At 35.9% G+C, this 26,625-nt stretch overlaps 1 protein-coding gene across 1 annotated transcript in view; it reads right to left on the bottom strand.

Moving 5' to 3' along the window:
* Nucleotides 1-945: 945 nt before the first annotated feature.
* Nucleotides 946-26,625, bottom strand: part of VEGFC (vascular endothelial growth factor C) — a 48,295-nt gene continuing 22,615 nt past the window's right edge. Inside the window, exons 3-8 of the mRNA XM_029283732.1 lie at nucleotides 18,082-18,298; nucleotides 12,873-13,063; nucleotides 9,341-9,492; nucleotides 8,478-8,587; nucleotides 7,872-8,205; nucleotides 946-1,416 (exon numbers count right to left, since the gene is read on the bottom strand). Of these exons, the coding sequence (XP_029139565.1) occupies nucleotides 1,302-1,416; nucleotides 7,872-8,205; nucleotides 8,478-8,587; nucleotides 9,341-9,492; nucleotides 12,873-13,063; nucleotides 18,082-18,298 (1,119 nt within the window). The 3' untranslated portion in view covers nucleotides 946-1,301. The remainder of the gene's footprint in view (nucleotides 1,417-7,871; nucleotides 8,206-8,477; nucleotides 8,588-9,340; nucleotides 9,493-12,872; nucleotides 13,064-18,081; nucleotides 18,299-26,625) is intronic.

Here is a 26,625-nt window from a genome sequence, read left to right as displayed (position 1 = left end):
CAAGGCCCTCCCCCTGGGGGTCGCCAGCCGACATTGCTTGGCCGACGGCACCCTGAGGAGGCCCACTCTGTGGGAGCGTACCGGTCTGAGGGAGGGGATCTGCGGCAGAAGGCGGTCTCGGAGATAACCGGGTCCTATGCCATGAAGCGCTTTAAAGGTGGTAACTAACTATTAACTATTAATGATAATCATGTGCAATCTCATTGGCAGATTTTTTTTTTTAGCACAAACTGTTGTTGCACACCTGGAGAGCTCCTTCAGTAGGCAAAATTCTGATTTCAGTTATGTTGGTAATATATCAGAAGTGCAGACTTGGGCCCCCACTGTTCTTATTTTACTTATCACTCACTTTACTGCATAGGAAATCTAAACAGGAATCTTAGAGAAGAACTTAGTGTCATGTATTCACTTATAGGTTTAGTTGCTACAATATTTAAAAAGATGTTGAGACTCTAGAAAGAGTGCAGAGAAAAGAAACAAAGTTGATTAGGGAACTGGAGGCTAAAACATATGAAGAACAGTTGTAGATAATGGGTATATCTAGTTTAATGAAAAGAAGGACTGGGGTGACATGACAGCAGTTTTTGAATATTTGAGGAACTGCCACAAAGAAAGGGTGTGTGTGTCAATCTATTCTCCAAAGCACCTGAAGGCAGAACAAAACGCAATGGATGGAAACTAATCAAGGAGACAACCAACTTAGAAATAAGGAGACATTTCCTGAAAGATAGAACAATTAATCAGTGGAATGGCGTGCTATCAGAAGTTGTGGATGCCCCATCACTGGAGGTTTTTAACCACTTGTCTGAAATGGTTTAGGATCTCTGACTTCCAAGATTCCTTCCAACTATGTTTTTCTGTTATATCAATTACATTTAAACATATTAACAGGACAGAATGCTGCATTTACTCAAACAACATATAATACACTTCAGTTTTATTTAAAACATGTTTTGCAAGATATAAAAATATTGATCACAGTGAAATTTAAAAATTGTTTCTGGTATAAAAAAGGATTGCATACAGTATCTTTAAAAGAAAATAAATTATGTAATCATTATCTTTTTTAAAAAAATCACAATGAAGAAAATTTAGTCTGCTTCATCAATGACAAATTATAATCTCCATGAAGAAAATCCCAGTTTTTTAAAAAAAAAATTACTTCCCATGTGTCTCAGAGTAAAAATGTGTCTGTTTCCAATAACGTTACGTCTCTTCTGCATTGTAAATCCATACGTTAGCAGTCCAGTATTTTAAAAAGTAGAAACAGGAAAAAATGTACATCAGATGAACTGTCTTTTCTAATTGATAAGTGGTAGTTTCCAGTATGTGGGTACACAGCGACAAACTTCTTCACTATAATAGAATCCAGAATCACAGCGTTTCTTTCGAACTGTACATGGTCGTCTGTAGCAACTGAGAGTAAATGGGGAAAAAGGTATATTGAAAAAAGATATAATACAAGTTACATGCATTTAAAAAATGGACAGAACTATTGAAAATAGGGTAAAGTGACTTGTAGGTTTCAATTCATTTTGTTTTCAGGGATAGGTTTTTATTTATTTTCTTTGTACTTGGGAGTGCACATTGGCCTTTGCAATTTTGCATACAACCCAAAGTTATTTACTGTTTTAATTCTGTATTAGTGATCGATATTGACACCCATTATGTCATAATCACAATAATAGCCATCAGGAAGTGTTTAGCAATATTCCTAGATCAGCATTCTTGCTAAAGGGTGAGGAAACAGGGACTATACACTGATCTATATAGCAAACTCATGCTCAGTGGCAGCATGACATTGAACACCAGTTGTTCTGGCAACTGTGCTGGATGGCGACACTGCTTTCATACCTGCTTGTGCCTCTTGACTGGCCACTGCAGAAAACAGGACACAATATTCAATGGATTTGTTATCTGGTTTGCAGATTCTCTCTTTTATTTCTCACAAGCAGAATACATTCCAAAGACATTATTGCATCCCACAATTATTTATAACTAGAGCTGTTATTTTTATAGACACTTCACTTATAATTTGATTTTTTCCAAGGCACAGCAATCCTATAAGTTAAGTTACTTGAAAGGAAAGGACCCTTTCAGTCACCCAGGAGCTAGATTCACACAGAGGTTTACCAAGGCAATTAAAAGCTTAAGACCTACATGCCAAACTCAGATAATTTTAATCTTGGATAGTTTTTAATGGATAGGCATCTTACACAAATACAGAGTGTTTGGTCAGTATATGATTCAATGTACTGTGCAAATGTATTAATTCAGCAACGTTACATATATTGTGAGATCCAGTCACAGTACACATTAACATATATGGGAGATAATTTATTAATATTTATTGTTATGCTTATGGCTTTCATTTAAGAGCACAGTTATATACATAAATTCTTAGTATTTTTACTCTAATTTATGAAAAGTTGGGAAATCAATCAAATCCTCCCGTATTAAATTGGACTGTCATGTATTTAAGACAAAACGAAGCAATCCAATTTTAGCAATGCCGAACTTAAACTATATGACAGGTAGTCATGTAGTCATTTGTATAAAATACTATATATTAACAATCCAATCATTTATTTTTTAAAAAAATTTCTTCTTGCCATAAAACAACAGAAATACAGGAAATCCTTGATTTACAACCATTTATTTATTGGCCATTCAAAGTTACAATGGCACTAAAAAAGTGACATATGTCCAGTTCTTGCATTTACAACTTGCAGCATCCTATGGTCACATGATAAAAATTCAGGCACTTGGCAACGGGCATGTTGCAGCATCCTGGACTCATATGGTCGCCATCTGCAACCTCCCCACATTGTTTCTGAAAAGCAACTTCAATAGAGAAAGCTGTATTCACTTAACAACTGCCACGATTTGTTTAACAACCATGGCAAAAAGGCAAAATTGGGCAGAACTCACTTAACAACTGCCTTGCTCAGTTGTGATCATAAGCCAAGGACTACCTGTAGTAAGGGTGTAAGAAAGGAGCTGGATCATAGGAAGCTATGGTAGCTAAAAAAAAAAAAAACCTTGCTAACATCTCTTTCCCCAAGGAGCAGAAGATGGGAACATTGCCGAGTGTTGACCAAAGCCACAGAAACATTACATGTATTTGGGGACAAAAGTAGAGGCCATCAGTAACTCACCATTTCTAATAACTGGGCAATATAAGATCTTTCCAAAGTGATTATTAGTGTACACTACTAATACTACCAATCATAAATATTTATATCAGATTATACAAAATGAACGTTAATAAATATTTTTAAAATAAATGTATACAGCTAATATTCATATCTGTTTTCATTTTAATGAGCTTTTACTTTCAGGATCTATTAGTCCAAAGATTTCATTCCTAGAGAGAATGAGCTATCCTACCAAACTGAATTATTTTATTTTCATGGAAATATCTAATTACAATATCTGGACAGAAGCCATGCTAAATATATATATAGTTTGCTCACACAGATTTTTTTTTGTTACATTAGAAGAACAATGTGCATGTTCAAAGCTTATATACAGGACAATCTGAAATAGATATAAAAAGATAGTGGTAATTTATAGTGTTACTATATACATTTATTACTTTTGGTCTAGAAAGTAATAATATATTTTACTAGCCAATAATTCATGCTTACAAGATAAATATTTTACATTGGTAGATAATCTGCTTCTACAATGATTAAAAAAAAGCTATAAACATGTATGTCACAGCATTATAATTTTGTAAGGCTGATTTTAAACCACGTTGACCTAACATAACCTCACACTGACAGGCAAAAAGCCTCTGGTGTATAATGTAGACAAAGTATAGTCTTTGGGTGTTTTAAACATTGGCAGTGAACCAAGAGTGAGAAGTATATGCTTCAAGTTTCAACATAACTATAGTTTAAATTCTTTTAATTTTGTTCTATTTTTATACAGCATAGTATTATAATGGGCATGGATTATAATTAATAACTCATTTACATCTTCCAGTTTGTAAATAAATATTACTTTCATATCATGGTGGACCAGAAAAAAAAGTTGCTATTCCTCCTTCTATTCCAAGTTCATCTGAATTTTCCCTGCCTCATTAAGCTTAATTCAGAATGGCTTCTGCATCTTATCACAGAATTGGGATTTAACTCCAGTAGCAAATACTATAACCCATATCTCAAGCAACAAAGATACTGCAGAAGGAAACCTTATTCTCGGAATATAAGATCCAGGGCAGGTATGTCCTTCTCTTGAACCACAAAACCACATGTTTTCCTTCAGGACAATTAATGTTACTTGTGCATGTACATTGCAAAATATTATGATTTTTAACTACTTCCTATTTGAAACATCCCACTTTGATTTAAGATACTATTTCAAGTGCAAAACATTTATTTTAACCTGAAATGATTGAAACGTTACTTTTTGTGCTCACAACAATTGTTTTATACATATAATGAGATATTTTGCATCAAAGGGGATCTTTCACATTTTAAGTGGTTCAGATTCCATTATCTATGCTTCTAATTGTGCATTAATTTTTATTGACAAATTTTAGATGTGCCACACAGTACTATGTGTTTCACCCTATCCCCTAATTTTCTAAAGCATTAATATATTTTTGATGTTTATTATAGAATTATATGATGAATTACAATGCATTATTAATTTATGCAACTTAGCAAATTCCTTTTAAATGACATTTTAAATATAACTTATTATACTTCCATGTATATGTAAAACATTTCCTAGGAAGTAATGGTAACCTCTAACTTCTTGACAACATTCAGCTGGTCAAATGTTTGCAGAGTTACCATGTGAGCTAATACAGCTATTCACATATGAAATGTGTCTTTAACATAGAAATATCATAAATTTAAAGTAGCCATTACATTTTTTTTCCAATTCTGACCTAAGCAATAAGAATTGTAAACTCTTACTGCATTTCCCTTGCCTATTTATAAAGTGCTGCAAAATTATTGATTGTAGAATTTTACAGATCTAGATATAATGAGTAATTGGAGCCATGGAAATAAACCCCAGCAAAAATGAGACAAATTCTCTAAGACTTAATAACAAAGAGGAAACTTCTACAGTTTATAATCTGCAACAGAAACTTGGCAGAATCTACTGTATATTCTAAACTATATGCAAAAGCAGTTGCCGAAGAAAAAAGAAGAAGAAATGGCAGCACAATCAGATCTCTTCTTAAAAAATTATGAATTATGAGATTTATGAATACATACCTATAAAATAGGCACTTTTATAATCAACTTTCAATATCATGACTATAAGTTTAAAACATGAAAACTTACTTTTGCAAGTGCTGTTCATGAGGATTTGCTCAGCCAATAATTTGCTCAGCTGAACATACATGGAAAATGATTCAGAAGAACTGTTTTTGGCCTTGTATAAGTGAAAAGTCTCTCTCTGTATTCATGTAAGAAGCCTGACTTTTTTAAAGACTGCTTTGGAAAATTAATGAATAGCAGAGAAGTGCTGGACCTGCATGAGATTTAAAGCAATTCTGGATTGTTTAGAATCCTATACAGGCCTACTACAGATATAGTATGTGGAAATACATTACATTATTATTATTTTTCTTATGACTTATCAGATTCATTAAATGTTTTAGAATGTTCCCAAGTTTTTGGCTTTATATAACATATATAGCTGTACCTTATAGGTATCTGGACAGATGCTAGAAGAGGGTTGGACAATGCTAATATAACAATTATAGTTCTACACGAAATGAGGTATTGCGCCTCTTTAAAAAGTCATTTTGATTTGGTGTTTGGATCTTTTTTCAGCATCAAAGTATATAAAAGAGTATCAATATGACATGATATACTTCATTGATTAGTCAATTGACCATATAAAATATGAAACATCAGCCACAATAAAATGAGGCAAGGTACAGTGAAGTGAGAGATTAAAATACAGGTTGTCCTCGATTTACAACAATTCATTTATTGACTGTTCAAAGTTACGATGGGACTGAAAAAAGTGACTTATGACTGTTTCTCACACTTACAGTACAACCATTGCAGCATTGCCATCATCACATGATCACAATTCAGATGCTTGGCAACTGACTCATATTTGTGACAGTTGCAATGTCCTGGGGTCCTGTGATCATCTTTTGTGACCTTCTGACAAGCAAAATGAATGTGGAAGCCAGATTCACTTAACAACCATTGTTACTAACTTAACAGCTGTAGTGATTCACTTAACAACCATGACAAGAAAAATTGTAAAATGGGACAAAACTCAATTAACAAATGTCTCACTTAGCAAAATAAATTTTGGGCTCAATTGTGGTCATGAGTCGAGAACTACTTGTAGAATAAAATCTAGTAAAGATAAAAGATAAAAGAGTAAGATAAAATAGTATAAGGCAAACATTGAAGAAGAATACAACATTACTGAATTACTGTTAGTTTACAAATTACTTCTTACGAGTTTGATAAAGAGCATCAAGCTCATAAGAATTTTTTTCAATAAAAGTAATTACATAAAGCAAACAGTCTTGAAGCAACAAACACACTTTAGGAGCTACCCAAATAAGTTTGATTTAAAATATCACATTATTCACAAAAACGTATGTTTGCTAAGATTTTTATAGGCATTTAATGATGGCTGAGCATGACCCCTCCCCCAACAAAGAAAATTGTGTTCTGCCAAACACATTGGTGTTCCATGTTTGTAGCAGGATTAAAGTTATATTAGAGCCAATTTGTTTTCAACAAATCGACAGTGTTATGAGGAAATCACCAAAGAATGGCAAAGACACATGAGCTGTAATCATCCTGGCTTGGCCTGCCACATCTTGTGCAAAATTTTCTGTATAACCTGCCACACTAGCTTGACGAATTTATATGTTATACACAATTCTGAATCTCAAGTTACATCATGCCTGTTGGAAATTTATAACAAAACTATCTGGCATAGATACAATCTTGGAGTGCATATTAAAGGTCACGTTAAATGGAAAAAAAATAAAACATGATGGATTAATGGTTCAGCCAAGACTTTTAATCTGCAGTTTCATCTTATCCGTAAGCACCATATAAGGATTGGTGTTCTCCCTTTAAGCTTTCTTCATTTTGAAACTTATCTTTAGGTAAGTTATTTTTTGTTATTAAGTATTTAATAAGCATATATTTTCCACTTATCAATTGGCATAATTCATCCATACTTGCCTATCACTTGATAACATTTATACATAGTAAGTATATTATCATATTGAAAACCTATATAGAACTTATCCTATGTTTACTTCGTAGTAAACATCCTACATTTTATCCTACATTTACTTTCAAGTCCACCTTCTGATAAAATAACCTGAATATGATCATAAATATTGACAAATAATATATAACCAATGAACACATCATCTCTTTTTCTTTAACCATTTACATACTGTATGACATGTTTCATTCTGGACTAGTGACATGGTTTGCCTGCTTTTCACTATGATAAGCATGAGGATATATATATCCTTTGAATCAGTATGACTCCTGGCAACTGCCTGGAATAATGCCTGAGGTTTTCTTGGCAAGGTTTCTCAAAAGTGGTTTGCCATTGCTTGCTCCGTAAGGCTAAAAGTGTCTGACCCAAGATCACCCAGCTGGTTTGTGCCCAATGTGAGTTTAGAACTCACAGTCTACCAGATTCCAGCCTGATGCCTTAACCAGTATACCAAACTGGTCCTCAATCATCTGTTACCTGTCAGAAATTTGAAGAGTAGCAAGCTTAGAAAATATAAGAAAATGCAAGAAACTATACCCACTGTCATTTATAAACTCAAGAAGAATTATGTATCTAACAAAAGTTACAAAGCTATAAAAATCTGTTATTTTTCCAGTTATATTGCTTACCTGCATGTTTGGTGATGAAATCTTTCTCCTTTCAAGAAGCATTTGTTTGGTGATTCTACACATTCACAAATACATTTTGTAGGATTTAATGGCTGGTGTTTAGGGCATGTTCTTTTACACACACATTGGCACTTTTCTTCATCAAACTCTTTGTTCAGTCCACAAGAGCTAGGAAGCAGTTTATTTTTACATGTACATTGACATGATGTTCTGTCTAGTTCTTTATGAATTCCACAGCTAGAAGGTGTCACTCCTCCTTTGCAGACACACTGACAGGTTTCTTCATCAAGTTCCTTGTTAGACCCACAGATATCATGGTATCCTTCAGCAGTATCTGAGCATTTGAAATAAGAAAAATATGCTTCAGGCATTGCAAAAGAGTAAAACAAGTATCTGCTAATTTTTGTAACTAGTGGAAATTATTCATTTCTCCTATTTATTTCTATATCATTGCACTTATAACTACATGATATGGAGTGAACAAATATGAATACACTGTTCCATAAAAATGAACTATAAAACTGTACAAAGATCTTGTGGGCATTTTTTCTTTTCTATAAATTAAACTAAATAACTGACAGTAATCTTTTATCCCATATTTCTTACCAGTATCTGGTGGATAGGAGGAGAAACTGAAGTCATGTTGTGCCAGACATCTGCATAAATGATTATTCCAAATAAGACTTTTTGGACATGTTTTATTTGTTATTTGACACCTAAGGACAAAATATAATATCGATATATTTCAAAGCAAATTTAAGACAAGTGATAGTACATATGTAACACAGGTGTTTCAGAAAACAAATAACATCTTTTAGTGTATGTACATGTGGAGATTCTAGTTGGAATCTCCAACTAGAGAGGAGAGTGATGTGAAGAGAGAGTCTCTGCACAGCAGAAAGTGGTGCAGGCCTTACCTATCCCAGAGTCCTGAAGCCTTATTTGCAGCAGAACCCTGAGGTCAATCAACCAATGGATTAGTTTGTCTTCAGATGTTGTGGGTGCCCCAATGCTGGAGGCCTTTAAGAAGAGACTGGATAGCCATTTATCTTAAATAAGTATACGGCTCGAGCAGGGGGTTGGATTAGAAGACTTGCAAGTTCCCTTCTAACTTTGTTATTCTATTTCTGTTTGACTATTTTTAAGTCAATACAATACAATACAATCAAGAATACAATCAGTCTGGTGAGATCCTTGTAAATAGGCATTGCAACAATAAAGAAGTAACTTTGATCAACTCATGATGTAGGCCTGGTTCCTTGTGCCTGATAGTACCTTTTGTTGAAAACTATTTTCTAAGCTAGAACAAAACTTCAATAATACGTACTAGATCATGGCTCCCAATATATTTTAAGAATAAACATATATTTACATATCCTGGTTTTGATCTTTAGAACACACTAAGAAAATTGATATTTTATTTATAAATAGTTTTTTAACAATATAGAAAGAAATATGCAATTTCTTACTGTGCTTGTATCACTGGCAAGGAGCGTCGAATAATTGAATGAACTTGTCTGTAGACATCTAGTTTGGACATGCATCGGCAGGAAGTATGATTGGCAAAACTGATTGTTACAGGTTTGGGACCATGAGAGAGGGGCACAGTTATTTCGAACAACTACAAAGAGCAGAAAAAGAAAAAGTAATGTAAATCAAGACTATACTGTTATGTTTTCTTTTCCTCCTTTTTCCTTCACAAAGCTTTTCCATCAGTTAAAATGTTCAAACCTAAATGGCTTCATCAATTAAAGTCTTTTCCCTTCCACAAAATTTATACTTCTTTCTTTTAAGCAGTTAGCTCAATATATTGTGAGCGAGAGGTGTAAATTCCATGATTGAGATAACACAAGACTTTGTGACTAAGGGTTTTGAAAATGGGCAGAAAAATAGCACTATACATTTATGTGCGTATTTAAAATACCTGTAAAATTAGTCTAAACAGCTTATAACAAAGAGACCTAGTCTTCTCAAGGCAGCCTTCTAAAGGTTTTAAATAAATAGTAGGTATATGATAAATAATTAATGTACTTAGTCCTCAAATGTTTATTTTTATTCATGTAACAAGTACCTAAAATGAAGTGATCGCTATTTCTAAATAAATCAATAAATAAGGTAGAATTTATCAGATTTTCTTTGACCTTGAAACATTATCAGCTATTAGATTCAAAAACATGAAATGTATTAGGAGTCTAAGTTTTATTCCTTTATGCAATTTGGGGTCAAGAAGAAACCTACATATACACTGAAGTAATTTTGGGGAGCAATACTGAAAAATGCACACTGCACATGAAATACTGTATGCTCCATACATAACTATACTACAGATAAAATTGATAATAGAAACTAAGGTGTGGTCTCTTGCATATTATAAGTCATTTTTATCATATTTGGTCTCTAATTGGCACATGATGAAATGTATCTATATTGAAAGTTCATTTCTGTTGTAAAGCAATAGTTCTAGCAGCTTGTATCACTCAATGCAATTCCTTTCTAATACATCAGCCAAAGGATTGCTTATCTCTGACTTAGAAACTTGAGTGCTATGCGTGCTACAACTGTTCCCTTTTCTTAACACAGCTGTCAGAAAGAGGAGTAAGAAAACATTTCCTTAGTTTCTTCTATAAAATAAAAGGAACCCAAATACTAAATAAATGCTGTGGTGGTTAAGGTTCTAGTCTAGAAATCAGGAAACCATGAGTTCTAGTCTCTCCTTTGGCATGAAAGCCGTCTGGGTGACTTTGGGCCAATCACTCTCTCTCAACACAACAGGGCTCCTGTTACAATGAATGAAAACTTTATTTCATTGATATGTAATGAACTCATCTATGTGTGTGTGTGTGTGAGAGAGAGAGAGGGGGGGGAAGAGGCTTTCAGGATAATGGTCAGTAGCCAATATCTGAAAATAAGTTATTTTCAAATCAGGGCAATTGTTTATGATCTTAGTAAAGAATATTATTACTATGAAAATCACCCATCAAAAGCCTGATTAAATAATGCAATCTTCATGAGAAACCAGCAACTAGTAAGACATAACTTCAGAAGCAGGGTGTTTTAAGGCATTGACTAGCTTAAAGCCCCCTCCCCATTATTACATCATTAAGTGATGTGTGGCATATGAGGTATTACCATTAAAAATTGTAGGAAGACTGCATGTAAATCATTCCAATGTTACAAAAAGAAGACAAGGTCCAAATCAAGCAGATAAATAAATGTAACTAGTTATATACTACTGATTGAGGTGTGTTGTTTCATTTGATACTATTTTCTTTCTTTGTTTGATATGTGGTAAAATATGGGCAACATTTTAAAAACTGAAGATACTTTTTCTTGATATAATACACTATATTAAAGCTACCTGCTTTGCCTAGATTTTTCTCCAAATCATGTTATAGTTTGCCAATAAATAAATGCTCTGATATTTAAATCATAGTATGATCTCAAATTTCTAATTATATGTTTCTTTGAAATGGGGTACTTTATATATACTTTCCTGTCTTCTTATAATGTGCACCACAATGAAAATATTCTCCATCATCTGTTATTGCATCCACATGAACTAGTAATTCTGAGGTTTCTAGAATCACAAGTCTATTAGAAAATAGGGGAAAAGCCTTCTGAAAGAGATGCTATGATTCTCTCTGCTATCACTGTCTGCTCAGAAAGAATGAAATTCCAGGAGCAATAGAATGGTTTGTCCTGATAGAAAGAATGCTGAATTTGTTTTTGTGCATGACTCAATTATTTGTGCCAAAAGAAAGCAAATTGCAACAAAAGACAAATTTTCTACCTGCTTTAAGATTGAGCAGCAGCCTACCTGAGGGACTATGAGTAGTGAAGAAATCTTGTGCAACTCAAATCATATGTAAACAGAAGAGAATATTTCTACATGTCTGGTTCTATGTGGTTTCCATATAGAAGCCACTAAAAAATACTAAACCAATCAAAATATATAGAAACAATTGAATTAGATGTACAGGAAAGCAAGCATGAAGGTCATTATTGACATATGCCTTGGCATCTCAAATACTGGCTGCAGACAACATTATATCCCAGGTAAATTAACAGGTGGAGCTGTAAATTGTTTCCATAACTGAGGCAACAACAGAATGAAATTGTTCTATGTAATTCACTGTATCAGGGTTAAATTAGGGTTATTATAAAGGGAAAAGCTATTTCTATGCATGTAAACATTATTCATAATTTATATTTTTGGAATGCACTCTTTCTTAGAGAGTCATTCTTCTTAAAGGCAAAAGAACAATTATTCCTCTCATCACTAATGGCATATTTTTGTTTGTGTGTGGTTTTTAAAAAGATGTTAAATCAATCCTAGGATTTAAATAGCAGAAACGATCAGTCACTGATTACTGATAAGGCCTAAAATGAGTTCATAAGCTCCATGAGACTCTAGGGCAGTGGTTCTCAACCTTTTTAATGCCGCGACCCCCAACCGGTCGTAAGTCGAGGACTAAACCGGTCGTAAGTCAAGGACTAAACCGGTCGTAAGTCAAGGACTACCCAACCGGTCGTAAGTCGAGGACTTTCCCTGCCCGGGAGCGCCGCGCATGCGTGGTTCTGCCCCTTGCGCCGGCCAAGGTGTAGCTGGCAAGCGGCAGAGACGGAGCAGGCCGACCACCAGCTGGCCCAGCTCAAGGGAGGTAAGGCACCCGCCGGAAAAGAGGGAAAAAAATGGCGGACAGCCTTGCTTGGCAACCCCCGTGAAATGGTCGATCGACCCTAAATGGGGTCACGACCCATAGCTTGAGAACCGCTGCTCTAGGGCCACAGGATGTCCATTCTATCCTTTCATATTCTATATTTAATCATTATATTTTCCTATTTCCACCATTTATGCAATTGATTATTGCCTATTGTGCTATTAACACAAGACATTTTGTGTTCTAGAGAAACTTTGTTACTATTTTATTTTAAAATATTGCATTCACTTTAAATGTATGTAAGTAGAGATCTAAATATTATGCAGTCAAAACAACTTACCGTTTTGCTGACGTAACTTGCACTGATATTCATACACTGCAGCCCTTCACTATTGCAGCAACCTCCACATCTGTAGACGGACACACATGGAGGTTTAAAGAAGATGTTTGTTGTTGCTCCAGATTCTTTTCCCACATCTACACATACCTCACGTGGCATGCATTGAGTTTTTCTCCACTCATTATCAATACCTGCCAAGTTAGAAGCTTACAGTTTATAAGATAGCTCTTTTTAATAATTTAAATCAGACTCATAACCAATCTTTGATTATAAAATAATTCATGGTGAAATCCATATTTAGTCCTATTTAGGCAGACATGTTTCAGAGAATGGAACAAGTTAAGCAAGATACCAGTGACAGTATCTGCAGGATAAAGTCTGTTTCATCTAATTATTTATAGACATAGAGTTAAAAATGCTTATAACAATTCCTAAAATTATTTTACCCAAATATTTTGCCCTTCTTATGGAAGATTTGCATCAGTGAATGGTTTGTTCACATATAAAGGTAGAAAAGAAAGGGATAAATAAAGCTCACAAAAAGGCAGGGAGGAAAGGGACAATTATAGAACATACCAGGACAGGATAAGAAAGAACCTTGTATTTAAGCCCCACTCAACACTGAAAATTTTAAAATTTGACATTTTAAATAAACTGCTAGAACTTTAAATTTTCAAACTAGACATTTTCCCCCAAATTTTTAAATGATCTGTTAGATCAGTGGTGATGAACCTATGGCATGCATGCTGGAGGCGGCACTCAGAGCCCTCTCTGTGGGCACGCGCACTGTCACCCCAGCTCCACCTCCCCCCACGGCTCTCTTCTCACCAGCAGCCCCCCTGGAAGGTCACCCCTGAGCGTGGTCCACACGGAGCAGCTCAGCCAAGGACATGGCAGCCAGGCAGCGGGGACAAGATTCCGCCTTCGCGTCACGTCACACGTAGATGATGCTGCGGGGCACGGGCGGAGGGCGTGGCTGCCACGGCACCGCTGGGCCACTTGGGCAATCTACTGCGGTGGGCCGTGGAGGCTGTGGGTGGCCTTGCGGGGGAGCGGGGACAGGCGGGGAGGAAGGGGCGGTTTTTGGGCACTCAGTCTCTAAAACATTCGCCATCACTGTGTTTTTCTCTTTTAAAAATCTGTGGTAAAACCTTCTACATTCTCATTTTCATTTTTTTAATCCACTCATGGGAAAAGAAACTGATGCTATTGTGATCTGCAAAACATGTTCCATGTATATGCTTATGCCTATAGAACAGGGATGTCAAACTACTGGCCCGCAGGCCGGATGCGTCATCCGGAAGCTGCACTCACCCCATTGCTGGCAATGGCAAAACTGTCCCGATACATTGCGCAACGTCATGTGACATCGCGAGTTTGACATGTCTACTATAGAAGATCCAAACTATAAATGTACCAAATGTAAACTAATTGTGTTATTAGAAGAAAAAGTAAAAGGTTTAGAGCAGGGGTGTCAAACTGCCGGCCCATGGGCCGGATGCGTCATGCTGAAACCGCACCAACCGCATTGCCAGCAATGGGAAAAAAAAGTCGCGATATGTCACGACACGTCATGTGACGTTGCGAGTTTGACATCCCTGGTTTAGAGGAAATTCTAACCACTCTGAAACTCAGCCTACAAAATGAGAAACCCCAAACATTGCAAGAAGAATGTACCCAAATTGAAGATAATAATGATCAAACAACTTCTAAAAGAATTGATCCCTTAGAAGAAGAAGAGAGATGGAAACATGTCATTCATAGAGAAAAACACAAACCTAGAACAAAACCCCTATCCAACCCAACCCACTCTGATGCAGCCCCACTGGCGCTGAGCAATCAATTTCATAGACTGTCCCTAGAAGAAGACATGCAGACACCTAGAAAAATGGCATCATCAAATGTCCCTAAAATAGTAGCAACATCAAGTGCTTCTGTGATAGATAGAAAAATACCCCAAAACTCCCTAGGAAAAAATGGAGTTGGTGATAAGAGATTCAATTCTCAAGGGAACAAAATCAGCTATCTGTAGACTATAGAGTCAATCCAGAGATGTATGTTGTCTCCATGGAGCAAAAATCAAAGATGTGGCTGAGAACCTAACAAAAACAATAAATCCAACAGATTACTACCCGTTTCTACTATTACACGTAGAGACGAATGACACAAAAATGGACCTGAAAATAATAGTGAGTGATTACAAACAGCTAGGCAAGAAGGTCAAGGAATTAAGTGCACAAATAGTTTTTTCATCAGTACTACCAACAAAATGTCAACATCCAGTAAGAAAATGGAAAGAGGGACACATAACTAAGACAGAATATCAGCAGATAGTCAGAATCTGCAAAGACGAAGTCAGGAAAGCAAAAACTCAGAATGAATAAAGACTTGCAACAAAAGTCAAAGATAATTAAAAAAAAGTTTCTTTCAACATATAAATAATAAGAAAAAAAATCAAGGAAACAGTTGGTCCACTAAAGAGAGAAGATGGCAAGGAAGTAGCAGGCAATAGAGAAAAAAAGCAGAGCTGCTTAACTCATTCTTTGCATTGGTCTTCACGCAAAAAGAAATTATAGCCCAACCTACCAAAAACATGTCTGAAAAAGACAGACTAGAAATAAAGCTTAAAATAAACAAAAAAAATGGTAAGAGAACACCTGTCTGATCTTGATGAACATAAATCACCGGGACCTGATGGATTACATCCCAGAGTTCTGAAGGAGCTGGCAGATGTCATCTCAGAACCACTGTACCATATCCTGAAGCACCGGGGGAACTAACAGAGGAGTGGAAAAGATGTGGTTCCCATCTTCAAAAAAGGAAAAAAAAAACCAGACCCAAGAAACTACAGACCAATCAGCCTAATATCAATACCTGGAAAGATACTGGAAAAGATGATAAAAAAACAGATTTATGAACATCTAAAAACAAATAAAATTATAACTAGAAACCAGTATGGGCTTGTTAAAAACAGATCATGCCAAACCAATCTTATTTCATTCTTTGACCAAGTGACTAAATTAGTAGACCAGCAAAATGCTGCAGACATAGTATACTTAGACTTCAGTAAGACATTCAACAAAGTACAGTAGACCAGAATCTACTTCTTGGAAAGCTAGAAAAAAGTGGAATAGACAGCATCACCATCAGATGGATTTGTGACTGGCTGACAAACTGTACTCAACCAATAGTCCTTAATGGTACCACGTCTACATGGAGGGAAGTAAACAGTGGGGTACCACAAGATTTTATCTTAGGCCCAGTACTCTTCATATCTTCATAAACAACTCAGATGAGGGCAAAAGTTATCAAATTTGCAGATGATACTAAGCTGGCAGAAATAGCCAACACCCTAGATCAGGGGTAGGCAACCTTGGCTCTTTTATGACTCATGGACTTCAACTCCCAGAATTCCTGAGCCAGCATAGCTGGCTCAGGAATTCTGGGAGTTGAAGTCCATGAGTCATAAAAGAGCCAAGGTCGCCTACCCCTGCCCTAGATGGATCTTGACAGACTTATACACTGGGCCCTATCTAACAAAATGAAATTCAATGTAGAAAAAAGTAAAGTCTTACACCAAAAGTACACATATAGATTGGGTAAAACCAGGGTTAATTGCAGTAACTGTGAGAGGGATCTTGGAGTTTTAGTGGACAATCAATTAAATATGAGCCAACAGTGTGTGGTGGCAACCAAAAAAGCATTAACAGAGGGATTCAATCAAGACCATGTGAGTTACCAATACCACTCTATAAAGCCTTAGTAAGACCACACCTAGAATACTGCAACCAGTTTTGGTCTACATACTATAAAAAAGATGTTGAGACTCTAGAAAAAGTCCAGAGAAGAGCAACCAAGATGATTAGGGGACTGGAGGCTACAACATATGAAGAATAGTTACAGAAACTGGGCATGGCTAGTCTAGCGAAGAGAAGGACCAGGGAAGACATGATAGTAGTGTTCCAATATTTGAGGAGCTTCACAGAAAGGAGGGGGACAACCTATTTTCCAAAGCGCCTGAAGGCCAGAGAAGGAATAACCGATGGAAACTGATCAAGGAGAGATTCAACCTAGAAATAAGGAGGAATTTTCTGACAGTGAGAACAATCAACCAATGGAACAGTTTGCCTTCAGATGTTGTGGGAGCTTCATCACTGGAAGCTTTCAAGAAGAGACTGGACTGTCATCTGTCAGAAATGGTTTTTAGTTATCTTTTGTGTTACAACTAATCTGTAGATTTGGAATGAACAGCAATCTTAGACACATTTGATGTACTGCATGGGAGGGAGGGAGGGAGGGAGGGAGGGAGGAAGGAAGGAAGGAAGGAAGGAAGGAAGGAAGGAAGGAAGGAAGGAAGGAAGGAAGGAAGAAAATGAATGCTCATTGCAGTGAAGCGATTGAGTTCAATACTGATTGTATGACCATAATTCCTTGGCTTGAGCTCTAGAAAGTTTGCAAATAGTGTTCTAAAACCTCATGTAAATGTACTTTGCACAGACTAAAAAAAGAAAAAAAAAAGACTAACCCAAATCAATCAAGTTAACAAAAACAGCACCAGAATGAAAGTACTTAGAGTCATGCTTATTTTCAGATAAACATTTCTTGTTTGTTACTTTTTGGAAGCCTAAAACTAGTCTACCCCCAAATCAGGGGTTTCCAGTTCCCATAAACTTGATATGCAATTCCTAAATCCTCATTTTTTGATAGCTTCATTAGAAACTGGAGCAGTTAAATCTCTTGGATCAAAAAGATTATTAAACTTTTAAAGGAGAAATTGCTTGTTGACACCGGTCTAAATTCTTCTCATTTCTCATAACTATACAATTTGCCAATTGTGTGCAAAAGGAACTGGCATACTCTTTTTAGTTCTTAACTTCATTTCTCCATTTCTCTTAGCTTAGATACTCCCTACACATCTTTCTTGTACTTACCTACTTTGATTATTCTTGTCTTATAGTCCATTGATAGTCCAGTAGACAGTAGATATTCACAACATACATATTTATATTTTAACATATTTTATCATAGTAAACTATGTTAAAAACTATTAATATTTAAGTCATTAAGGCAGATGTGTTGTTCTGAGCATGTTAAATCATATATTAATATATATTACTTTCTTAGTGCTTAGAATTTAAAACTTATTTGAAAGAACACATACATTCTTAAATACAGATTTAAACAACTTGGTAGACTATACATTACTTACTTTTTAAGATCTCTGTATTATAATGTGCTGCAGCAAATTTTATTGGATTTGAATCCCCTGTTCTTCCATCAAAGTTGGATTGCTCCCTGTGTGGCCAACCCCCTTTCCTCAGCTGGCATTTGAACATTTTCCAATATTCTGGATAAAGCACAGTCATGAGTTCATCCACACTTGATACTGACCGCAACTGCTCTTCCAACTCTTTATTTGCATAATTCTGGTTAAAAAAATAAGATTAAAAAAACTTCCAACTTAATGACTTGGCTTTTCAGGGTAATACTGATAGATATTAATCAAATTAATGACTAAATTTACATAAAATAAAATCATTCCTTTAAGGTTTCATATTCAATGAAGAAGAAAAATATTTATATTATTACTGCTATAAATTAACTGCCCTTTAAGGTATGAACACAGAACACAAGTTAATTTTAGAAAAAAGTAATAATAGTTTTTTCTTGTATATCTCAGGCTGCAATGGTCTTTCATTTTGAAATAAAATTATAGAGAGTTTTGTTCTGATGTTGAAAATTTCTTCGTGTTATTTACTGTGTATGAAATTCCAAACTATGAAATTCCAAACTATGTTATTCCAGTGGAAGGAATAACACTCAATGTAATAAAATGCATATAGTTTTTATGCTACCGTGTTTCCCCGAAAATAAGACCCGGTCTTTTTTTTTTTTTTTTTTTTGCCTCCAAAAAAGGCACCAGGTCTTATTTTTGGAGGGTGTCTTTTTCACAGTGTCACCTCATGGCGGCGGCACCAACAGCCCTGCCCAACCAGCCAACTTCTTCTGCGGCCAAAGGAAATGCCTCTGCAGCTGAGAATGGAACTCTGGCCTGTATTTTGCTGTCACAGGCCTTTCTGCAGCCGATTCCGTAGCTCGGCAGAAAGGCCTGACATGGCAAAACGCAGGCTGCAGCTCCATTCTTAGCTGCAGAGGCATTTCCTTCGGCCGCAGAAGAAGTTGGCTGGTTGGGCAGGGCTGTTGGTGCCGCCGCCATGAGGTGACACTGTGAAAAAGACACTGGGCGAGGCAGGTATCGATCCATGGGAGGCTTGGCTGCAACAGTAAGTGGGTGCGGGGTGTATGGGGCAGCTCCACCCCCAGCTTGATTTTTAGGTTTGTGCCTCGCCCCCAAACTGGGGCTTATTTTTGGGGTAGGTCTTACTTTCAGGGAAACACAGTATTTAGGTTTTCTTTAACTGCTACCAATGCTTAGTCTTGTGTTACTTCTACTTCTATATATAGACCTTGACTTACAATTGAGCCTAAAATTTTTGTTGGTAAATGAGACATTTTTAAGTGAGTTTTATCCCATTTTGCGACTTTCCTTGCCACAATCATTAAATGAATCACTCGAGTTATTAAGTTGGTAACATTAAGTGAATCTGGCTTCCTCATTGACTTTGTCAGAAGGTTGCAAAAGGTGATCACATAACCCGGAACAATGTAACTATCATAAATACGAGTCAATTGCCAAGTATCTGAATTTTGATCACATGACCATGGGGATGCTGCAATGATCAGAAATGTAAAATATGATCAAAAGTCACTTTTTTCACTACCGTTGTAACTTTGGTCACTAAACAAACTGTTGTAAATCGAGGACTTCACACACACACATATTATGCATAATATAAAATATGTTACTTATACATGCTCAGGAGTCCTGTTGACTCCTGAGAATGTATAAGTAACATATTACTTGTGATTTTTTTTTATCAATATAGAAGGAAGATTGTGCAGGTGCAAAATATATTTGAATATGAAGAATACCTTTACTGATATATGCTACTTAGGTTGAAATCATTAATATTTTTATTTCACACTATTTGGAAGCAGAGGAATAAAAAGGAAATTAATTATTTCAATGCCTCTTCTAGAATAAGTAAAGGAACTAACTGAAACTGCCCACTCTGAAATAACAGCTTCCTGCTGAGACTGGATAGTGCATATATGCAGGCAGATATAACAGTTCTCAAGGATATCTAGAACTTATTTGCTCTAGCAAGGCAAAGTCTGCCCACCACCCTCTTGAATTCTACTGAACCTTATCTAGTCTGACCCAAGTGCAAACCGTCAGTCTGAGAGGGTTCGTCTATTATAGGCTTGAGTAATAAGATTGCTAATTGTACTTTTCATGTATGGATCTGATTGTTCGTGCTTGACAGCATGAGACACAATAGATATAATTATATTTTGAAAGCAAGAATGCTGGCTGGAACTAAACTGAACAGTAGCAATCTGTACCACAATTTTAATTATACAATAGTTATCATAATGTTCCATCTACTTAAAAATGTATATTTTCATTTATTTTGACACCATTACATTCCAACTGCTTTGCCAGTAAATCAAATAAAGCAAAAAAAAATTTTTATTTCAATGTAATCTTTTTAGAAAATAAAATGTTGAGGGCAGAAACATATAGTTTCATTAAATAGAAAGTACAGGTTACTTTTTAACATTTGGAAGTAATTGAAAGTATAAATATGAAATCAGATGCTGATGCCAAGTACAGACAAGTATTCAAAGTGTCAACAGAAATAAAAAAGAAACAAATCATAAAACAAATTAATCAATAAAAGAAGACAGCTACATAAGTTTACAACACTGTAACATTTTGGTCAAAACAATCTGTAATGTTCAGAATGGTTATTTATTTTGTACAGTTATGTATCTGAAGTGTTATTATCTGCAGATGTAAACAATGATGGCAAGCAGATTAAGGCAAATGTGGATTAGAAAACTGAATTTATGTGCCTTATACAAACTAGGCAGTAGCAGGCAGAAAGCCAAGTTTCTTGATAACAGCAATTCATTCTTCTACATCTTGCATAACATGGATTTCTGAACAACTGAGTTGATATTTTTGCCTTGATCTTATATGTTGTAAAATCTTTTGGCCCAAAAAGTTATTAAATGCAACAGTAATCCCACACACAAATAAAATTAAATATAGCTAAAGAGAGCGAGAGGCGGAGACTGTGCAAAACAATCATTTTATTTTTCTATGAACATTTCAAAGATAGCAAGACTCATTTGTTAGAATTTTAAAGAGCAGCAATGTGGAATTGAGCTTTCAAGTTGGGATTAATAGATTGTTGCCAATAACATAAATACTATAAACATTACAACAGAGGCAAGGATTTAATCTTTTGTCTTTGTTTCAAAGACAGCTTTTCAGTGTACAAAATTATTTCCCAATAGTTGCTTCTCTAATCACAGGAACAGATTCAAGTATACTGGTAGCAATATCTAATTCCAACCTTCTAACCATCTTTCCATCCATCCATCTCTCTTTATCTTAAATTACAGCTAATTTAACCAAACAAAAAAGGCTATTTCCTTGAGTGCCTGATCATACAGTTCAGAATAATAATTTAGAACTCTCTGATAAAATGTCTTATTAACAAATTTATATCTACACTTGTACTGAGCAGTTGATTTTTCTCATAAGAAATCAGTATTTATTTGAAGGGGAAATATCATTAGCCGCTATTTCTATGGCACTTACTGCAAAATTGATAGTCAAACATCTACTTGAATTAGATTTCTGCATGATAGACAATTGTTGTTGGAAGACTAACATATCCTTATGAAGCAATTTGATACCTAAATTACAAAGTTTTGAAAAAGTTATATACCATAATTTTTGTAAACAAATAAATTTATATTCCAAATCAAACACTTTTTACTTTCTACTTTTCTTCAAGAATGGACATACGTGAGATTCTTAGTGTTCTGATCAATGATACTAAATGACACTTCCCTTCCTATTTGAGTCAGAAATGAAATTATTGGAAAAAAATATGTTTACTGTTTATTTAGAAAGCAAACTATCTCGTTGAAGCTATTGTTTGTTCTTTCAATGTGACATTTTTTCAGAGATAAGGGTGTTTGGTGATCCTGGCCAATACATTTTTTTCTATCACCTTTGCAATTGTAGTAGAACTACCAAAATATAATTCAAAATGTGCTGCAAATTGCATAGCAGAAACTGAGTTGGGCCTGGAGCAGGTATTAAATATGGCTCGTGTCCAAAGTCTAAAGTGCTTTTTGTTTTCTTTACACATTTTAGAATTAAAATGCAACACAAGGAAAAATGGAGATAAAGAATCCCTTGAGTCAAACTCAATTCCTGGGGCTTTAGGAACCTGCACCCACTGTTTCCAGGATTTTTTTTAACTCTAGGGATTCTTTAATTTACCTACATTTTAGTTACGGTATTGTTATTAATCTCTAAAAAATACTAGCCAAATACAAAGCAAGTCCTGTTATTCGCTTTTATAAACTGTTATTAATTGTAGTTAGCCCAGATAAGAATAAGGTACATCAGTCCATATATGTGTGATACGTATAACAGGAAAGCCATAGTTATGACTGAAATGCAAATTGCTACAAATTGCTGCACAGCCAGTCATGTTCCATGCTCCTAGAAAACTACTAGAAACATTGGCCGGGGCGGGAGGGGGGGAGAGGGTGGATAGAGAAAAATCAAATTATTGGATTTTACAACTTTGTTTAAACTGTTTAAGGTGGGCCTGAAGGGAGACTTTTCTATCAGTCTGGCCAAACCTGTATTACTCCTCAATCTGCTAAGAAGGAGCAGCCATATGGCAATTATACTCATTGAGAAAAATGCTGTCTTATACAATTATCAAAATTGCTTTTCATGTATGACCAGGAGAGTGACCACAAATCAGGAGTTTCATTATCTGAAATTAGGAAATCTTCATGTTTGTGAGTTGATTTTCAATTATGTGCTAAACATTCAAGACTAGAACGACCAAGCTTTGATCAACTAATATTGGGAAGGACTTTCTGATAAAATAACAAAATTGGTAAATTAGTAAAACAAGACATATAAGAATTTGGAAGAACTGTTGCAGTATTTCATGTTAACTTATGGCTGACTGGAAGACTGAGGCACGGAGGAAGCCACAAAGGGAGAAAACTTTATAGCCTTTTGTCACACTCACTCCTCCCCTTTCTGTTGCCTCCTCATAGAACCATTGCAAATTATCAGGCCTCCCAGGTAAAGCAGATAGGAAACACAACTAGATGAACTAATTCTATTTTACTGCAAGGGTACATTAACAGAATCTTGCAGGGCAGAAAGTACAAACTTTCCCCCACATACACACTTTTAATTGCCTGCTCCATTAGGGCAAGTTCTTCTGTAGTTTCTCTCTCTGATTGTTAAGACACTGGGGCTCCTTGCTTTCTTGTTTGATTGCTTCCTAAGAAGCATCTCTTACTTTCATTCCCAAGTTCATCCATGCATTCCATTACATAAATAGACATGGCAAAAAAGTCCTTGTGTGCAGTTGAAAAATGACAAAAGTGGGAACTTTGGTTTTTGTTTTTACTGTGGAGTTCTAGAATACCTACATTTAGCTGATCTTATTACTTATTCTTAGTGAGCAAGAAAGTTTCTTTTCATTCCAGCTGTTACCAAGGAAATAGAATGTTTTCAATGCTATCCATAAAATATTTTAAAAATAGAAGTATTTCTTGGAAGACATAAACCACCCTGTACAGGTACAAACAGATCATAAGAATTTGGAGCATCTACAAAAAGTGCCCAGTCTGACTCAACACTAGAACATTTGGACTGAATTACCTTCCATTTATTCTTTTTTCACTCTCCTATATTTTTAGCTCATAGAACAAACTGCCACATGACTTTCATACAAAGCTGAATATAATATTCCCCAGTCTTCCTCACACATTACAATCTTGAAGTTAAACAATTTTATTCCCCAAGGGTACATTATTTACTACAGCCTTTGAGTCAGAACAAGTCCAGAGAAGTCAGCGGTGTGAGACAAGCAGTAGATTTGGTAATCTGGATTCACCTACAACTCCTTGAGCTATATGTCAGGGTTTCAACTGATTAACTCTAAATTGATTATTTTCCTTTCTTCGTGACTGAAGGCAACAGTTATTTCTTTTCCTCTCAGAGAAGTTCTGCATGTTTGCCATGACAATAAATTTTATTACTAGTATTCCAGATGTGCATGGATACACAACAATTTGGTGATACCGATTCCTTTACCAAGATGGTTTATTTTATTCCATGTAAGCGTTTGCCACTTGCTCAGCAAAGTACAATACGTTCTTGAACCATGTTTTTCAATATAGGGACTTAGTAAATTATATCATCTTGGATCCTGGATCCTAACTTTTTGAAGGTTGTGTTTTGCTTGTTGGACATTCCTACTGCTTTGTCATGTTCTCATCATCTGGAATTGAATGGACAGATGGAGAACATGAACACATTACTCAATTAGTATTGCATTGCTATATCACGTATAACAATTGAATTAAGGTATTGCCTCTTGCCATTTTTTTAATAACTTGCTGCATTCCTCCAATAGTATGTCTCCCATTTGCATGTCTCCCATTTGAGCATTGGGACCTGACTTGAAAGGTCTTGAATTCACTGTTCCTTGACTCTCTAACATTCTCCAAAAGGCTATACAGCTCCATCTTAGAGAACAATGAGATTTGGCCAAGGCTATATATCTCTATGAAGCAAATATGTCTAGGCAAGATGGCATTAAGACTGCAATGGGGGATTTAATGTGGTTTTCTATCATTTTTTTTGCCAGCTTCCTGTCTATTCAAAAAGCTTGACTTAATAATATTTGATTCTTTTCCTGTTGATTTATTTGATATAAAGTGTGATAAATTATTTATTATATTTATTTGTCACCTATCTCGCCACAGGGCAATAGATAGAAACTCTGTCAGACATTTAATATTCTATTAATTTACCATACAACACTAGAGAGCATTTCTGAACTGCTTGCTACTTCTGTTTCTTTACTGTGCCAGCTTCAAAGGACTGACTTCTGCTTTTAATTCAAGAAAGTAACTAAAATAACAAGATCAGCCTACTAAAACTCTACCACTCATACTGTGCATTCTGGAGTAAAATAAATCTATATGCTACATTTTAATTATCTAAAATAAACTCAACATTTTGAATAAAATTTATGCCCAATTAGAAAAATAGTAATATTTTCTTCTCCCTGTATTACCTTATATGTATCTGATATTCGTCTTTTAAGTTAATAGGAATAGAATAGAGTTGGAAGAGACTTTGGAGGTCTTCTAGTCCAGCCCCCTGCTCAAGCAGGACAACATATACCATCTCAGACAAGTGACCGTCTAGCCCAGTGGTTCTCAACCTTTTTAATGCCGCGACCCCAACCGGTCGTAAGTCGAGGACTAAACCGGTCGTAAGTCGAGGACTAAACCGGTCATAAGTCGAGGACTAAACCGGTCATAAGTCGAAGACTACCCAACCGGTCGTAAGTCGAGGATTTTCCCTGCCCAGGAGCGCCGCGCATGTGTGGTTCCGTCCCCTGCGCCGGCCGAGGCGTAGCTGGCAAGCGGCAGAGACGGAGCAGGCCGACCACCAGCTGGCCCAGCCCAAGGGAGGTAAGGCACCTGCCGGAAAAGGGGGGAAAAATGGCGGACAAAAAAAATGGCGGACAAAAAAAATGGCGGACAGCCTTCCTTGGCGATCCCCATGAAATGGTCGATCAACCCCAAATGGGGTCCCGACCCACAGGTTGAGAACCACTGGTCTAGCCTCTTCTTAAAAATCTCCAGTCATGGAATAGCCACAATTTCTGGAGGCAAGCTGTTCCACTGGTTTTGTCCTGTCAGGAAGTTTCTCCTTAATTCTAGGTTGCTTGCTTCTCTCTTTGTTCAGTTTCCAACCATTGTTTCTTGTCCTTCCCTCTGGTGCTTTGGTGAACAACCTGGCCCCCTCTGCCCTGTGGCAGCCCCTCAAATACTGGAACATTGCTATCATGTCTCCCCTGTTCTTTTCTTTAGACTAGCCAAACCCAAGTCCTGCAGCCGTTTTTCATATGTTTTAGTCTCTAGGCCTTTGATCATCTTAGTTGCTCTTCTTTGAATTTTTTCCAAACTCTCAATATTGTTTTTGTGATATGGTGACCAAAATTGGCTGCAGTATTCCAGGTGTGGTCTTACTAGGGTTTTATAAAGTGGTACTAATACCTCATGTGATCTTGATTCTATGCCTCTGTTTATACAACCCAGGATTGTATTAGCTTTTTTGGCTGCTGCTGCACACTGCTGGCTCATGGTCAAGTAATCAACCACTAGGACTCCAAGGTCCCTCTCACAGTTACTGTTTTTAAGCCAGGTCTTGCCCAGTCTGTACTTGTACCTTTGATTTTTCCTGCCTAAATGTAAAACTTTGCTTTTCTCCACATTGAAACTCATTTTGTTTAACAGGGCCCATCGTTCAACTTTGTCAAGATCTTTTTGGATCCTGAGTTTGTTTGTTTTTTTAAAAAAATTATTTTTTATTTTTCCAAACTCTCCCCCATACATATACCGTGATATTTATCAGATATTAACATACATTCTTTTTACATTCTTATATATAAGATACTTTTAATGAAATAAATACATACACATGACTTTTGGTGTTGCTCGCCCATTTCCCCTTTCACTGCATCCCCACTCCTTCTTCTCTACCTTCTTTCTC

The sequence above is a fragment of the Protobothrops mucrosquamatus genome, unplaced genomic scaffold (assembly GCF_001527695.2).
Source record: "Protobothrops mucrosquamatus isolate PMUCROS unplaced genomic scaffold, P.Mucros_1.0 scaffold204, whole genome shotgun sequence".
Classification (NCBI taxonomy): Eukaryota; Metazoa; Chordata; class Lepidosauria; order Squamata; family Viperidae; genus Protobothrops; species Protobothrops mucrosquamatus.
This window is presented reverse-complemented; position numbering and strand designations above follow the sequence as displayed.